This window comes from Schistocerca nitens, chromosome 4, assembly GCF_023898315.1.
Source record: "Schistocerca nitens isolate TAMUIC-IGC-003100 chromosome 4, iqSchNite1.1, whole genome shotgun sequence".
NCBI lineage: Eukaryota > Metazoa > Arthropoda > Insecta > Orthoptera > Acrididae > Schistocerca > Schistocerca nitens.
Window position 1 is genome coordinate 195,485,069 of NC_064617.1, and position 18,136 is coordinate 195,503,204.

At 43.7% G+C, this 18,136-nt stretch overlaps 1 protein-coding gene across 1 annotated transcript in view; it reads right to left on the bottom strand.

Annotated features, from left to right (window-relative positions):
• Positions 1 to 16,620, bottom strand: part of LOC126251326 (DENN domain-containing protein 5B) — a 524,570-nt gene extending 507,950 nt beyond the window's left edge. Inside the window, exon 1 of the mRNA XM_049951665.1 lies at positions 16,456 to 16,620. Coding sequence (XP_049807622.1) covers positions 16,456 to 16,552 — 97 coding nt within the window. The 5' untranslated portion in view covers positions 16,553 to 16,620. The remainder of the gene's footprint in view (positions 1 to 16,455) is intronic.
• Positions 16,621 to 18,136: the final 1,516 nt, after the last annotated feature.

Consider the following 18,136-nt stretch of genomic DNA (forward strand, 5'->3'; position numbering starts at 1 on the left):
GGTGATACGCCAGTATGGCGATGACGAATACACGCTTCCAATTTCAGTTCACCGCGATGTCGCCAAACACGGATGCGACCATCATGATGCTGTAAACAGAACCTGGATTCATCCGAAAAATGTTTTGCCATTCGTGGACACAGGTTCGTCGTTGAGTACACCATTGCAGGCGCTCCTGTCTGTGATGCAGCGTCAAGGGTAACCGCAGCCACGGTCTCTGAGCTGATAGTCCATGCTGCTGCACACGTCGTCGAACAGTTCGTGTAGATGGTTGTTGTCTTGCAAACGTCCCCATCTGTTGACTCAGGGATCCAGACGTGGCTGCACGATCCGTTACAGCCATGCGGATAAGATGCCTGTCATCTCGACTGCTAATGATACGAGGCCGTTGGGATCCAGCACGGCGTTCCGTATTACCCTCCTGAACCCACCGATTCATATTCTGCTAACAGTCATTGGATCTCGACTAACGCGAGCAGCAATGTCCCGATACGATAAACTGCAACAGCGATAGGCTACAATCCGACCTTTATCAAAGTCGGAAACGTGATGTTACGCATTTCTCCTCCTTACACGAGGCATCACAACAACGTTTTACCAGGCAACGCCGGTCAACTGCTTTTTGTGTATGAGAAATCGGTTGGAAACTTTCCTCATGTCAGCACGTTGTAGGTGTCGCCACCGGCGCCAACCTTGTGTGAATGCTCTGAAAAGCTAATCAATTGCATATCACAGCATCTTCTTCGTGTCGGTTAAATTTCGCGTCTGTAGTCCGTCTTCTTCGTGGTGTAGCAATTTTAATGGCCAGTAGTGTACACTGCTCTGCCAAACTGAAGGATGAGATAGATAAAGTAACATCTACGTCGGTACTCCGCAAGCCACCGTAAGGTGCGTGGCGAAGGGTACCCTGTACCACTATTTGCCATTTCCCCTCCTGTTCCACTCGCAAGCAGTCCGGAACCGCGGGACTGCTACGGTCGCAGTTTTCCGAAGAGTATGCCGCCTTCCCTCCAGGGATTCCCATTGAGTTCCTGAAACATCTTTGTAACACTGACATTTTGTTCGAACCTACCGGTAACAAACCTAGCAATCCTCTCAATCACTTCGATGACTTCCTTCAATCTGGCCTGGTACGGATCCCAAGCACTTGAGCAGTACTCAAGAACAGGTCGCTCCAGCGTCCTATATGCGGGCTTCTTTACACGTGAACCGCTCTTTCCTAACATATTAACAACTGGGGAAAGGAATGTAAGTGTGGGAACATGTCGCCAGAGGTCTCCCAGTCGTGCACAGAAAGCTGGACGTCACACGGCGTGTCAGCGCGATTATAGCGTCAAATGGGGCTGACCCCGCAACATTGGGCAGTTGAAGAAAGGGAAAACGCAGTTTGAGACAATCAGTGAGCAGCTGCTGTGCACTGTGGTTTTCTTCATTATAACATGGCCCCGAGTCATTTGGATGACTTCACACGGAGAAGAATCATCGGGAAACTGGAAGAAGGACGATGTGCGACGAGTGTGGCCCAGGAGTTGCTCGCACCATTGTTTCACGACCATGGGGAGCTTTCCGAACCAGGACCACTGCAGGCCGAAGGAGAGGCGGTGGTCGACCACGGTCAACTGTAGCAGCAGCTGACCGATATATTGCGCAACGGGCAAGGAGGAACCCACGTCAAACCGCGGTTGCAGCTGCAACAACATTTAACAGGACTGCAAGGCATGCAATCTCACGCTCCGCAGTAGCACGGCGACTGCGTGTGGTTGTTTCTTTGCCCGACGACCAGAACAGAGTATTACTATGACACCCTTACATCCGCGGCAACGTTTGCGATGATGCCAAGAGCACAAGAACTGGACCAACGAGGAGTGAGGTGGCGTGCTCCTCTCGGATGAGAGCAGATTCAGACTGAGTAGTGGTTCTGGACATATTCTCACATGGTGAGAGGAGCGAACACCAGGAACATGGTCGAGCATGATCATTTTGGTGGTCCAACTGTTATGGCTTGGAAAGGCATAATATTCCATTGGCGCACTGACCGCCAAACCTTTGGAAACGGGACACAAACGGGGCAAGGTGATTGTGACACAATGTCTTCCTTCCCTATGTGCGTCTTTTCCGGGGTTCACTCCCCCCGATTTCATTTTTATCGATGACGATGCACGACTGAACCGAAAAGCGCAGGTGAAGGACCTCTTGGAGGGAGAGAATATTCGGCGACCGGACTGATCTGCCCGTTCCCCCGACTTAAATCCTGTCGAGCACGTGTGGCATGTGTTGGGGAGACATACTGCGGCACGCCCACACGCACCAATGACCATTCAGTAGATGTCAACTTCGCTGGTGGAGATATGGAATGCCCTACCAAAGGAACTCCTTACCAAATATGTGGCCAGCACGTTGCAAAACATGGACTGCTGTCCGCAGTGAACAAATACCCCAAATACCCTACTAAGAACCATATTCTGCCTTCTGTAATGTCCAGGGGATCATCATAAATCGTGGTGACTTCACTGTAATTACTGGGTTTGAATAAAAGTGTCATTTATGTTGGTCTCGTTGAGTATTTCTTTTAGTATTGTTCTGTGCTATACTGTAGCAGTTGTTTCCATAAGGGTGATCCATTGATAGTGACCAGGCCAAATATTTCACAAAATAAGCATCAAACGAAAAATCTACAAAGAACGAAACTCGTCTAGCTTGAAGGGGAAACAAGATGGCGCTATGGTTGGCCCGTTAGATGGCGCTGCCATAGGTCAAACGGATATCAACAGCGCTTTTTTTTAATAATAGGAACCCCCATTTTTTATTACATATTCGTGTAGTACGTAAAGAAATATGAATTTTTTTAGTTAGAACACTTTTTTCGCTCTGTAACAGATGGCGCTGTAATAGCCACAAACGTGTAAGTACGTGGTATCACGTAACATTCCGCCAGTGCGGACGGTATTTGTTTCGTGATACATTACCCGTGTTAAAATGGACCGTTTACCAATTGCGGAAAAGGTCGATATCGTGCTGATGTATGGTTATTGTGATCAAAATGCCCAACAGGCGTGTGCTATGTATGCTGCTCGGTATCCTGGACGACATCATCCAAGTTACGTTATTTAAGGAAACACGAAGTGTTCAGCCACATGTGAAACGTCAACCACGACCTGCAACAAATGATGCCCAAGTAGGTGTTTTGGCTGCTGCCGCGGCTAATTCGCACATCAGTAGCAGACAAATTGCGCGAGAATCGGGAATCTCAAAAACGTCGGTACTGAGAATGCTACATCAACATCGATTGCACCCGTACCATATTTCTATGCACCAGGAATTGCATGGCGACAACTTTGAACGTCGTGTACAGTTCTGCCACTGGGCACAAGAGAAATTACGGGACGTGACAGATTTTTTGCACGCGTTCTATTTAGCGACGAAGCGAAATTCACCAACAGCGGTAACGTAAACCGGCATAATATGCACTATTGGGCAACGGAAAATCCAAGATGGCTGCGACAAGTGGAGCATCAGCGACCTTGGCGGGTTAATGTATGGTGCGGCATTATGGGAGGGAGGATAATTGGCCCCCATTTTATCGATGGCAATCTAAATGGTGCAATGTATGCTGATTTCCTACGTAATGTTCTACCGATGTTACTACAAGATGTTTCATTGCATGACAGAATGGCGATGTACTTCCAACATGATGCAAGTTCGGCACATAGCTCGCGTGCGGTTGAAGCGGTATTGAATAGCATATTTCATGACAGGTGGATTGGTCATCGAAGCACCATACCATGGCCCGCACGTTCACCGGATCTGACGTCCCCGGATTTCTTTCTGTGGGGAAAGCTGAAGGATATTAGCTATCGTGATCCACCGACAACGCCTGACAACATGCGTCAGCGCATTGTCAATGCATGTGCGAACAATACGGAAGGCGAACTACTCGCTGTTGAGAGGAATGTCGTTACACGTATTGCCAAATGCATTGAGGCTGACGGACATATTTTTGAGCATTTATTGCATTAATTTGGTATTTACAGGTAATCTACATCTACATCTATACTCCGCGAGCCACCTTACGGTGTGTGGCGGAGGGTACTTATTGTACCACTATCTGATCCCCCCTTCCCTGTTCCATTCACGAATTGTGCGTGGGAAGAATGACTGCTTGTAAGTCTCCGTATTTGCTCTAATTTCTCGGATCTTTTCGTTGTGATCATTACGCGAGATATATGTGGGCGGTAGTAATATGTTGCCCATCTCTTCCCGGAATGTGCTCTCTCGTAATTTCGATAATAAACCTCTCCGTATTGCGTAACGCCTTTCTTGAAGTGTCCGCCACTGGAGCTTGTTCAGCATCTCCGTAACGCTCTCGCGCTGACTAAATGTCCCCATGACGAATCGCGCTGCTTTTCGCTGGATCATGTCTATCTCTTCTATTAATCCAACCTGGTAAGGGTCCCATACTGATGAGCAATACTCAAGAATCGGACGAACAAGCGTTTTGTAAGCTACTTCTTTCGTCGATGAGTCACATTTTCTTAGAATTCTTCCTATGAATCTCAACCTGGCGCCTGCTTTTCCCACTATTTGTTTTATGTGATCATTCCACTTCAGATCGCTCCGGATAGTAACTCCTAAGTATTTTACGGTCGTTACCGCTTCCAATGATTTACCACCTATGGCATAGTCGTACTGGAATGGATTTCTGCCCCTATGTATGCGCATTATATTACATTTATCTACGTTTAGGGAAAGCTGCCAGCTGTCGCACCATTCATTAATCCTCTGCAGGTCTTCCTGGAGTACGTACGAGTCTTCTGATGTTGCTACTCTCTTGTAGACAACCGTGTCATCTGCAAATAGCCTCACGGAGCTACCGATGTTGTCAACTAAGTCATTAATGTATATTGTAAACAATAAAGGTCCTATCACGCTTCCTTGCGGTACTCCCGAAATTACCTCTACATCTGCAGATTTTGAACCGTTAAGAATGACATGTTGTGTTCTTTCTTCTAGGAAATCCTGAATCCAATCACAAACCTGCGTCCGGCTGTAACAGCATGTGTTCTCACAAATGATAAGTTCACAAAGGTACATGTATCACATTGGAACAACTGAAATGTTCAAACGTACCTACGTTCTGTATTTTAATTTAAAAAACCTACCTGTTACCAACTGTTCATCTAAAATTGTGAGCCTTATGTTTGTGACTATTACAGCGCCATCTATCACAAAGCGAAAAAAGTGGTCCAACTAAAACATTCATATTTCTTTACGTACTACACGAATATGTAATAAAAATGGTTTGTTCCTATTTAAAAACACGCAGTTGATGTCCGTTTGACCTATGGCAGCGCCATCTAGCGGGCCAACCATAGCGCCATCTGGTTTCCCCCTTCAAGCTAGACAAGTTTCGTTGTTTGTAGTTTTTTCGTTTGACGCTTATTTCGTGAGATATGTGGCCCGGTCCCGATCAATGGACCACCCTGTACACAGTCCAAGCTACGTCGAGCTATTTTACTTGGCAGTGACATCATGCTAAAGTTACTTATGCACAACACTGTAATATTGTTTACAGTAACGGTCCTACTAAACTTCCGTAAGGTAGTCCTGACAATGTCACTCGTTTCCAGCCAATCTCTCCCATACGCACGAATGACATTCTCCATAGTGACATAACTCACAGCAAGGGCACCTCGTATGGTATGAATTCCTCTATCCCACGTCTGCTTGCTGTACACAGGGTTGCTACTATTGCTTACAGGGCACACTACAAAAGGAACCGGCAGAACTTCCCAGCTCTTCGATAATTCGCTCTTAGAAATTCAAACACAAATATTGGGCCACACCAGGAAATTTCCACGTGCCGCTTTACCCCGCTTGCGCAGAAAGAACACAGGGTATTCATGATGTTCTGGATGAGTGGTGGTTTGAAGTGACGTGTGCACAGCGTAGACGCTGCCGTGTCCCCAACGCCCTGCGCGCCTTTACAACAGGAAGGGCGGTGTCGATACGAGGCGACGGTCGGCTGCCCGGAGCTAAGGTCATTCGATAAGCGGCTGGTCTGGGCTGCCGTCTTACGAGTACAATGCTTTTGCTGACGACACCACAGGCCGCGCAACCTTCCGGCTCCCACAAGCACAAGGTTCCATCGATAAGCTCGCCTAAGGGCTAAGACAGGCCAAGGCTCGAGTGCTACCGATTTTTTTGTAGCCTGCATTGCCTAAATTTTCTACGCAACACACCTCGCAGCTAAAAAGGACACTTTCCTTACCTTTGAGCTGTAACTTACGTTTTACACTGAGGCGACAAAAGCAACGGTATAGCGATATGCTCATATAGGGATGGCGGTAGTATCGCGTATTTAAGGTATATAAGGGCAGTGCAATGGCGGATCTGTTATTTGTACTCAGGTGATTCGTGTGAAAAATTTTCCAACGTGATTATGGCCGCAAGACGGAAATTAACAGACTTTGAACCCGCAATGGTAGTTGGAGCTACATGCCTGGGGCATTCCATTACGGAAACCATTAGGTAATTCACTATTCCGAGATCCACAGAGACAAGAGTGTGCCGAGAATACAGAATTTCAGGCACTACCTCTCACCACGGACAATGCAGTGGTCGACGGCCTACACATAGAGACCGAAAGCAGTGGCGTTTGCATAGAGTTGTCAGTGCTAACAGACCAGCAACACTGCGCGAAATAATGGCAGGAATCAGTGTGGGACGTACGATGAACGTATCCGTTAGGACAGTACGGCGAAATTTAGTCTTCAGGTCTACGGTAGCAGACGACAGACACGAGTGCGTTTGCATACAACACGACATCGTCTTCAGCGCCTCTCCTGGGCTCGTGACCCGATTGGACCCTAGACGATTGGAGAACCGTGGCCTGGTCAAATGAGTCTCGACTTTAGTTGGTAAGAGCGGAAGGTAGGGTTCAAGTGTGGCGCATATACCACGAAGCGAAAGACCCAAGTCGCCTACAGTGCATTGTACAAGCTAGTGATGGCTTCATAATGATGTGCGCTGTGTTTATATGGAATGGACTGGGTTCTTTGGTCAAACTGAACCGGTCATTGTTTGGAAATGGTTCTGCTCGGCTACATGGAGACCATTTGCAGCTATTCATGGACATCCTGCTCCCGAACAACGATCCAATTTTCATGTATGGAATGCAGCAGGGGAAAGCAGACACGGCCTACACAAACTTTGTGAGTCTGTGCGTAATTTGTTCCGATTGGTCTATAAATGGAGCAAAAACATTAAATGATGATGAACGAATGAAAAATAGAGGTACACTACTAGCCATTAAAATTGCTACACCAAGAAGAAATGCAAATGATAAACGGGTATTCATTGGATAAATATATTATACTAGAAATGACATGTGATTACATTTTCACGCAATTTGGGTGCATAGATCCTGAGAAATCAGAACCCAGAACAGCCGCCTCAGGCCGTAATAACGGCTTTGATACGCCTGGGCATTAAGTCAAATAGCTTGGATGGCGTGTACAGATACAGCTGCCCATGCAGCTTCAACACGATACCACAGTTCATCAAGAGCAGTGACTGGCGTATTGTGACGAGCCAGTTGCTCGGCCACCATTGACCAGACGTTTTCAGTTGGTGAGAAATCTGGAGAATGTGCTGTCCAGGGCAGCAGTCGAACATTTTCTGAATCCAGAAAGGCCCGTACAGGACCTGCAACATGCGGTCGTGCATTATCCAGCTGAAATGTATGCTTTCGCAACATGCGGTCGTGCATTATCCTGCTGAAATGTATGGTTTCGCTGGGTTCGAATGAAGGGTAGAGCCACGGGTTGTAATACATCTGAAATGTAGCGTCCACTGTTCAAAGTGCCGTCAATGAAAACAAGAGGTGACCGAGACGTGTAACCAATGGCACCCCATATCATCACGCCGAGTGATACGCCAGTATGACGACGACGAATACACGCTTCCAATGTGCGTCCACCGCGCTGTCGCCAAACACGGATGCGACCATGATGATGCTGTAAACAGAACCTGGATTCATCCGGAAAAAAAAAATGACGTTTCGTGCACCCAGGTTCGTCGTTGAGTACACCATCGCAGGCGCTCGTGTCTGTGATGCAGCGTCAAGGGTAACCGCAGCCACGGTCTCAGAGCTGATAGTCCATGCTGCTGCAAACGTCGTCGAACTGTTAGTGGAGATGGTTGATGCCTTGCAAACGTCCCCATCTGTAGACTCGGGAATCGAGACGTGGCTGCACGATCCGTTACAGCCATGCGGATAAGATGCCTGTCATCTCGACTGCTAGTTGGCAGCAGCACGGCGTTCCGTATTATCCTCTTGAACCCACCGATTCCATATTCTGCTAACAGTCATTGGATCTCGATCAACGCGAGCTTCTTATCCGCATGGCTGTAACGGATCGTGCAACCACGACTCGTTCCCTGCCTGAGTCAACAGACTGGAACGTTTCCAAGACAACAACCATCTGCACGAACAGTTCGACGGCGTTTGCAGCAGCATGGACTATCAGCTCGGAGACTGTGGCTGCGGATACCCTTGACGCTGCATCACAGACAGGAGCGCCTGCGATGGTGTACTCAACGACGAACCTGGGTTCACGAATGGCAAAACGTCATTTTTTTTCAGATGAATCCAGGTTCTGTTTACAGCATCATAATTGTCGCATCCGTGTTTGGCGACACCGCGGTGAACGCACATTGGAAGCGTGTATTCGTCATCGCCATACTGGCGTATCACCCGGCGTGATGGTATGGGTGCCATTGGTTACACGTCTCGGTCACCTCTTGTTCGCATTGACGGCACTTTGAACAGTGGACGTTACACTTCAGATGTGTTACGACCCGTGGCTCTACCCTTCATTCGATCCCTGCGAAACCCTGCATTTCAGCAGGATAATGCACGACCGTATGTTGCAGGTCCTGTAGAAGCCTTTCGGGATACAAAAAATGTTCGACTGCTGGCCTGGCCAGCACAATCTCCAGATCTCTCACCAATTGAAAACGTCTGGTCAATCGTGGCCGAGCAACTGGCTCGTCACAATACGCCAGTCACTACTCGTGATGAACTGTGGTATCGTGTTGAATCTTGCATGGGCAGCTGTACCTGTACACGCCATCCAAGCTCTGTTTAACTCAATGCCCAGGTGTATCGGCCGTTATTACGGCCAGAGGTGGTTGTTTTGGGTACTGATTTCCCAGGATCTATGCACCCAAATTGCGTGAAAATGTAATCACATGTCAGTTTTAGTAGAACATATTTGTCCAATGAATACCCGTTTATCATCTGCATTTCTTGTTGGTGTAGCAATTTTAATGGCCAGTAGTGTATTATCTTTTGTACAAGGAGTTGTTGCTTTGTTTGGGCTTAAACATTCCTATCTTTTTCTTCTGTTCTCATAAAGACATCATTTCTCGTCACAAGTAGCGGTACGGTCAATTTATGACGAGCCAGCACAGATGCACAAATGACCACCCGCTGATTTCTGCGGTTTTGGCTTAGAGCATGCTATACCCATACACCCGATATCTGAACCTTCCACACTGCATGAAAATGTCGCACGATAGTGGAATGGTCATAGGTAACAACATTTGCATTTATCGAAAACATTGACGTGGGATATTGTGGATTAATGCGTTTAAACGATCTTCTGCAAACCCCAAAGGTCTTCCTGACCATGGAGAGTCACTAATATCAAAACGATCCTCCTTAAAACAAGCCGTACTCTGTCCAATGGCATTATCCCCCACACACGGCGCAAATGTTTCTGGCTGCCGCCGCTGCTGTCACCACTCTGTTGAACTCAAACGGAAGATTATGTTGGAAATGTTCCGAGTATCCACGTGTCACTCCATTTTCTAGAATGTGCAACTCCATTACCTATCTCCAAACGACGAAATGTAAACTCAAATAGCAACAGTGAACTACAAATAAAAAAAATTCAGGTGATGAATAGACCCACAGCGATCTGAATACCAACATGCAAAACGATAACACAATCAATTGATGCACCAACCTAATAACATTGCCGCCGACCGTTGTGGCCAAGCGGTTCTAGGCGCTACAGTCTGGAACCGCGCGACTGCTACGGTCACAGGTTCGAATCCTGCCTCGGGCATGGATGTGTGTGATGTCCTTAGGTTAGTTAGGTTTAAGTAGCTCTAAGTTCTAGGGGACTGATGACCTCAGAAGTTAAGTCCTATAATGTGCTCAGAGCCATTTTATTTATTTATTTATTTTTGAATAACGTTGCCTAAAACAGTGAGCATATGAAATGAATTGACAAACCAAAAAGCTGTCTGTAGTTGTTAATAACCGACGCGAAATATGAATGAAAACGAGAAAGAATTTTATTCATTACGCTTTACCGCGGCATTCAATGCGGTGAAAAATTTTCAAAGTGAAAACTAATATGTAGAACACGCATAACTGTCTTTCGTTGAAAGTACTCTTCCAATTGAGGTCTCTGAATAAGCCTGGACTAGCAAGATAACGCCTCAACGTGGTGTAACTTCCGCCCATTCTTTCCTAATTCTACCTATGAAAATTAATGAGGCATTCCACCGAAAGGAATTGTTGCATCATTTCGTAACGGTCTATGAAACACACTCATTATAACCAGCGTGAAACAAAACAGTCAAAGCTGTTATCTTTAGTATCCACAAGGCCGGAACGGCATATGTCGTGGAGAAGGTCTTATCTTAAAATCAGATGGTCGTTCTATATACTTTACTGACGTTTCGAAAAAGGTTTAAACAACAATTAGTAAAAATCGTTAAAAGAACCTTTTAAGACAAAATATGGAGGCATTTCTACCTTTGTCTTGAAACATATCTCTCTTCAGTCGCGAAAGTAAGCAAAGTTCCTCTTCTGCTGTGTAGCAATGTTAGTGGAATTACTCTCGCAAGAATTGTATTTCGGATTCGTTATCCTCCGACACTTTATGGTTTACGAACTTCGCAAGGGGCTCGCATTAAACAGAGTTTATTTCAATAATAAATTAATACTAATGCTTTCTTCGCAACTGGCGAAGTTGTACTACACTACAGTGGAAAAGAGAGACACTGAAGGTGTTAGAAAAAAACAATGTTCAAATTTGTGTGGATTCCTAAGGGACCAAACTGCTAGGGTCATCGGTTCCTAGACTTACACACACACACACACACACACACACACACACACACACACATGCCCGAGGGAGGACTCGAACCTCCGGCGGGAGGGGTCGCGCAATCCGTGACATGACGCCTCAAACCGCGTGGCCACTCCGCGCGGCAAGGTGTTTGAGAAAGTAAAATTATGTAAACAACTTTTTCTGAAAATAATGATAGGGCCTTCGTTATTTATTTAGCGTGTCGCAGCAAACAAAATACAACATGGACGCAGATCAGAACTTGGCAGCCTGAAGTGCACTGGTGGTAGTTCTTGCGAAGTCCATCTTGCACTAGAAGGGGCACGGGCGACACTGCAAGTGGGATCAATCACTGACTCCGCACTGAGATCCCACGTCTGGAAATTGGTTTTGATAAAGTGACGCCAAAACAGATTTAGATGAATGATTTCCCGGTAGTAGATCCTTGTGTGACTCCTTGAAAGACACCCAGCGACTTCAGTCTTGAACTTTGTTCTTTTTTCTTACTACTTGCCGCCGGGTGGTGGCGGTGGGCGGCGGGGGGAAGGGGAGACTCTGAAATATTATTTGATACGTTTTTTATACGCAGTCGGAAACCAGTTTGATGTCGACATAAAAGTTTTCTGCGTTTGGTACCGCGTCACAATGTAAAAACTACTGCTGCTATAGAAAAGCCAACGTTTCGGCCACGATTGCAGCGGCCTTCTTCTGGGTCTAATGGTGATGTTGATGTCACTTCAAACTCTGCTCCGAAGTAGAGACACTGACATGGGTGGTCTTGGAGCGCAGTTAACGCCTGTTTGAAAAATATCGTTTTGAAAGTTTCTGAACATACCCCTCCTCCAGCCTGAGGCGACTGTCTTCACGTCCCTCACCTCTAGTTCTTTAGAGGTATTTACCAACTCTGTTTGCGTTACACTGAGATTTAAAAAAATACATCAATATTTACTCCACTCCCAGTTATTTGATTGAACAGATATTTCACCAACATACGTGAAATTTATGGAAGTGTAATATTATACTTGCATTTAACGAACTTCAGAAGCGTCTGGACAGTGGTATACTAATGTCCAAGTGTACTCAAGCGGCTGCTCGTAAGATGCTGACTCAAATCGATACCTTACAATTTTCAATGTTGCACGCCACGTCTAAGAATTTAAAAACGTAAACTTATTTTTCTTTTTAAAATATTTTGGTTATGGCTTAACATTTATTACGTATAAAAGCTTTGTTTAGAAAATTACAGTTTTTATTCACATTTTATGTGCTCATAAAGACTTGTTATTACCGCGTCCCGCCTCCCACTCTAACGCGCCACATTGAGAACTTCTGCAGTATCTTATGGGCGTCTTCCAGAAGTAATGAATTCCTTAGAAAGAGACTGACACCACTGTCATTAGCGACGAAGCAGCACTCATCTTGTCAAGGACGGATGTGCAAATCTCACGTGGTCTTGTTGAACAACCATCACGGCATGTTCTCTGAAGTTATTAACGGAAACCTTAAAACACAAAGTCCGAATTGTCTGTGTAGTGTGTTGCAACCGCTGTTGCGTCTTCCTGATCAAGGCCTTTTGTTGCCCCCGCCCCCAGTGAATGCTGGGATGATTCCTTCGGTAATTTCTGATCTGTTTCCTTAGTCCCTTTTCTACTGAGCTTCACAGGACACTCAACACCAGCCTCTTTCTATTAACGGATTATCCACAGGTCAATCTGATACATACAGAATGTCTACTTTTGATGCCAATGAATTCGTATCCTACTGTGTCATTATATTTAAGATCTGAATAAAAGTCCAAAGCTCAAAAATATAAAGGAGGTTACACTACGGTATGCTTTGCTCACTCGAGAAATAGATATTCGTTGCCGTGACAAATTCAATATACTATAATACATTTAACATGGTGGCAACGTAGACGACAACAAGCTTGTGTTACTTTGCGATCAATATTCACTAAAACGTGTTTCGGAGCAAACCTTATTGCTGTGTAACAAAAGCTACGCACTGTTCCACAAATGAAAGCTTTCGCTGTCGCAGACAGTTGAAAGGATATGGAATTCTCCAATGGAAGGGTAAAATTAAATATAGAAACAGCGAAAACATAGAGGTACGGCTTGTATAATCTCCGCAATGAGGAAAGTGTTTTGTATTGAAGATCTGGAACTTCAAGACCATAATACACGCAGACGACGCCGAAACACGTAAGTCACATTTGTGGATTCAGAAAAAGCTTACGGTTCTGTTGATAGACAAACTCTGTTTAACAGCCTCGAAGAATTAGGAGTCGACGGATAGGTCAGAGCCACCATAGAGGAAACTATATCAGGAACCACGTCAAAAGTGAAATTTATGGGAGAAATCTCAAACACATTCAAAACTCACACAGGATTCCGACAAGTAGATGGCTTATCACCAATCTTGTTCAACAGCGTACTGGCACCAATCTTGTTCAACAGCGTACTGGCAGAAAATAATCAGAGAACGGAAAAAGCACGTCAAAAATATCCAAACTGGAAAAGGAGTCACTGTGAAATGCCTGGCTTTTGTCGGTAACCTAGCTATATTTACGAATAACAAAGATGAAGCAAAAGTAACACTAGTAGATAAACTAGCCTACATAAAATCTCCTTTAGAACTAGACACCAGATTTCCTATGAAAACACTCAGTATATGGACACCAAACCACCCGCCGGAAAACTCCCACTGAAAACACAGTATGGAAAAATCTCACAGGTCACTGATTTCAAGTACTTAGAAGAAACCGTCCAACCCACAGGGCTGAACAGAATCTTTAACACAGAAACTATGTCCAAACTGCAAAATGCGTACGAACTGCCACGGAATAACTACATCAAAAGAGCAATACCTCGTAATGCAAAACTACGACACTACAAGGCAGTTGTTTTACAAAAGCCTTTCATACGGCAGAAACCACAGTAATTAGATGAACGATAAAAATCGAGCCACAGGGAAGTAAGAACGAAAATTCTACGGCACTGTTCTCCGAGATGGAACGGACAGACGAGCTACAAAGGAACTCGATGAACACACATCACGGATAACATTAGGAAAAGACACCTACCGTTCTACGGACACCTATGTAAGTTGGATGAAAACAACTAAGAAGATTTTAACATCGTTAATGCAAGCAAATCAGAGACAAAGTTAGTTGAAAGTAAAACAAGAAAACCTGCAACGATTTACAATTTGAGAGAGGAGAAACTGAGGAAAGAAAGCAATTAAGAAGCAAAATAAAAGACCAGAAACTTGAAAAGTCTCAACGAAAGAAACTAGACGGAAAAAATGGGTAGACGAAAGGAAGAAGAAAAAAAAACGTAGTGAATTAATGAAGCGGTTTGGGGGATAAAAGGAAAGAAGAAAAGTAAGTGAAGCAGTGTTTGACTCAAAAGTTTACACACTCTCCTAAAGGGCAATAATCGAGAACAATAATAATAATAATAATAATAATAATAATAATATATACGACCAAAGATCTGAACGTCCAGTAGACTTAATCTAAACATGAAGGTCAGTATTAATAATGCAGGATCCACTGAGAGCAAAAGCTTCCAACAAAAGAAAACAGTACAACTTCTGAAGAACACTTGTCTCCATCGCTACACTCGTCTTCCAACGAAATATAAATACATGTAACTCCAGGATCTAACAATGAAACAAGAACAAAATTAAAAATTAATTATATGATTACACCAATGAGAGACGGCTTTTTAAGCGCTTCCAGTCTTAGGTTAAGTTTGGCATGATGTTTACGATCGCTGTCCGCCCAGCTGTTTTATGTAGCGTGAAACTGCCGTACACTATTAATATCTAAGCTCTGCGCAAACGTTGTTGACCTTTTGTCCACAGAGCGGCGTTTTATAACACCGACTGTTTCGTTTCAGGTATTTTATAATCTTGTCTCTTATTAAAGGCGAAAAAATATTCAGTGGTTAATACAACATAATACAGTGACAGAGGTTATGTGAACAATTAGGAGCGGAAATATGTGTTATGAAATAAGAAATTATAAAAAAAATAATATTGCAACATACGCAAAGTTCATTTATTCCCCGTCCTTTAGGACAATAATTCATGTTACCCTTATCTACGTATTGGAGTGATAATTACAAATAGAATTGAATAATAAAAAAAACTACACCCTTGAAGTAGTTATCAGTTATTGAAGCCACACAGCACACAACTACACGAAGTATCAGGAGACTATTTTGATCCAGGAGACAAATATGAAGGCCAAGGCAGATACGTTCCGGTCATGCAAGATTTAAGAAGTCATAATGTAACAGCAAAAACAATATCGGAGGGTATGTCTTCATGTTAAGCGCCAGTACCAATATATTTAATTAAAGTTGGTAATTTCTAAGCACTACATATTGCCATGATATATGCTGTTATTAAACGCGTCACTGACGCATTGTTGTACGTCACACGAACGATGAACTAAGAATGCGTTGACCTTAGTCTAATAATATCAAGTTTTATGTTTTTAGAGGCCTAGATGTCACGCGTTATAAACACTCCAGTGATAAATATTTTTGGGTATATTTCTATTGATTAGGATCGCATTTCATACGTAACGTCAATCTGTGAACACAAGTATTTTAATTCAACGATTTTCTTCTGCGAAATGCACCACAGCTATTACCTGCAACACTCATCTTCGTTCTGAGAAATACATCTGTTCCTGAGGACGTCGAGAAAGCTTCTTAGAAAATTATCGAGAAATCAGCTGCGATATTTCACGTTATGCCTCGCGAAATAAAAAAAAAAAAAAACCTGTTAAACAAACAGCAAATGATAGTAACTAACCAAAATTGGAAGTCTTATCAATTGCGGTATGATAATGCACCAACAAACAATGTTAAAAAAAATAACAAACGCGACTGCGGGTAAGGACCATGAGGCTGGAACAGAGACAGCTAAAATTATGTCTGTTTATGAACGAAACATGAATCTTTATTTTACAAATGCATTCAAAACAACCACAGTGTCCTATAATTCATCATTTTCGACAGACTCTGCATATCGTCAGATCTCGATGGATTAGGTTTTCTAAATCACGCATAAAAAGCGCTTCAATGATTGGAAATTTACAGTATATCAACAATACACAAAACTGCATTCGCATTAATTTAACAGCAGACATTCAGAATAGGACGAACTTTCACCAACTTCTGGCGCTTGTACTGTTCGGAATCTCAGACAAAAAAAGGAAAATAAAATTTCGTCTTGAAGGCATGAAGAACACTGATTGATGCTGATTGTCAAAAATCATCTCACGATCACTTACCTGAAAAATTGTCTGGTTCAAGTCCTGAGTCCAAATTCAATCCACAAATAACAAAATAGTCCGCGAAGCGCTGGGATCCTTGATTGTGCGCATTCATTTTCGAAAACGAGAATTTCACTCACTAAAACACAGATCACCCTACCGCACACATGCTGCTTGCAGCCATCTTTCGCTTCTGCTCAGCTGACGGCCGACGGGTATGTGATACACAATTGATTTGAGCGCTTGGCGCGCCATCTGTGAGGGAACGCAAGAGTTTCCTTCGGTGAGACTCTATGGCTACCTAACATCTTTGCTTGCGGAACTTCCGAGAAGCAGACTGAACCTGCTAGATTGCTGCCTGAGTTCTTATAGCGGTGGCAAACTTAATATATTCTTTCAGAGCGTTGGATACTCTGCTTAAAGTTTTGATGTATACGTACCATGAATATAAAGTTAAAGCAAGGTTTTCTGTCTATCACTTTTCTGCTACACAGCTTAGCGTAGGTGTCTCTTTTATCTTCACAAATCGATTTACATTTTTCTTTAATACGCACCACGCATGTTTTGTTAATTGTTTTGTAATACGTGGAATGTACTGCGTGAGACTTACATGCTACCACTAAATTCAAGTTGCAATTACTTTTTCGAACGGCCTGGGCGTTAAATATTATTGTACAGGTCTTTTATCCGTCAGTATGTTTACTTCTAGATTTTCTGTGTAACACACCGAAAACCGCTCACACATACCTCATAAGAGCCGCTCTACATTTTGTTTATTATCGAATGAGTTTCTCTTTAAACATAATAGGGTAAATACTGAGTCGGGCTATATGCAAATGAAGGTTAGAATTTATAGTCTTGTTGAAAGCGATATTACTTGTGTTAAGAGCAACACCGTAGGTATTTAAATGAGAATTTGGAAGAACAGCAGTTTCATGTTACGTCATAAAACAATAAATTCATTTGCTGATGAGAATCTATAAGAGGCAGTCAAATGAAAGGGAGACAGACGAGAAAAAGTAAGTAAACTGTTTATTATTTCAAAAGTAGTTACAATATTTATTAATACATTTATCCCACTGTGAAGCAAGATGGTCAATGCTGCCTTAGGGAAATGTTTGTGGTTGCCTACAGATCCATGACTGGCACGCACTGATTAGTCAGAATTAAACCGACGACCATGAACGTCTTTTTTCTGGGCTCCAAAAATATGGCGAGAGATCGGAATTATATGGAGGATGTGAAAGGCTTCGCAGCGAAACTTTTACAGAGTAGTCGAAACCGCTGAGGAAAGACATTCGAGCCGGTCGGTTTGCTTCGGTCTAAAAGGTTCTCGTCTCGGTATAACCATGGTTCCGTAGACAATCGAAAACATTTTTTCATGAAGGCATTGATCGTTTTGTGTCACATTGGGACAAAAGTATTAACAGTTATGACAATTACTTTCGAAATTACAATTTACTTACTTTTTCCATTTGTCTCGTGTCCATTGGACTGCCTCTTCTATAAGCATCTTAGTAAAAGAAGTATTTTTATGTTTAAGAATCGGAACAATAGTAAACCGTAAGGATCAGGGGTACTGGACGCATGATTCAACCCAGATCTGGGCGGTGCGCGGTAATATACTGTATTTTCGAGCTGCAACAACACTTGGTTTAGTCTTCTCAGTTGTTCAACTGGTGAGACTGGTCGAATGAGC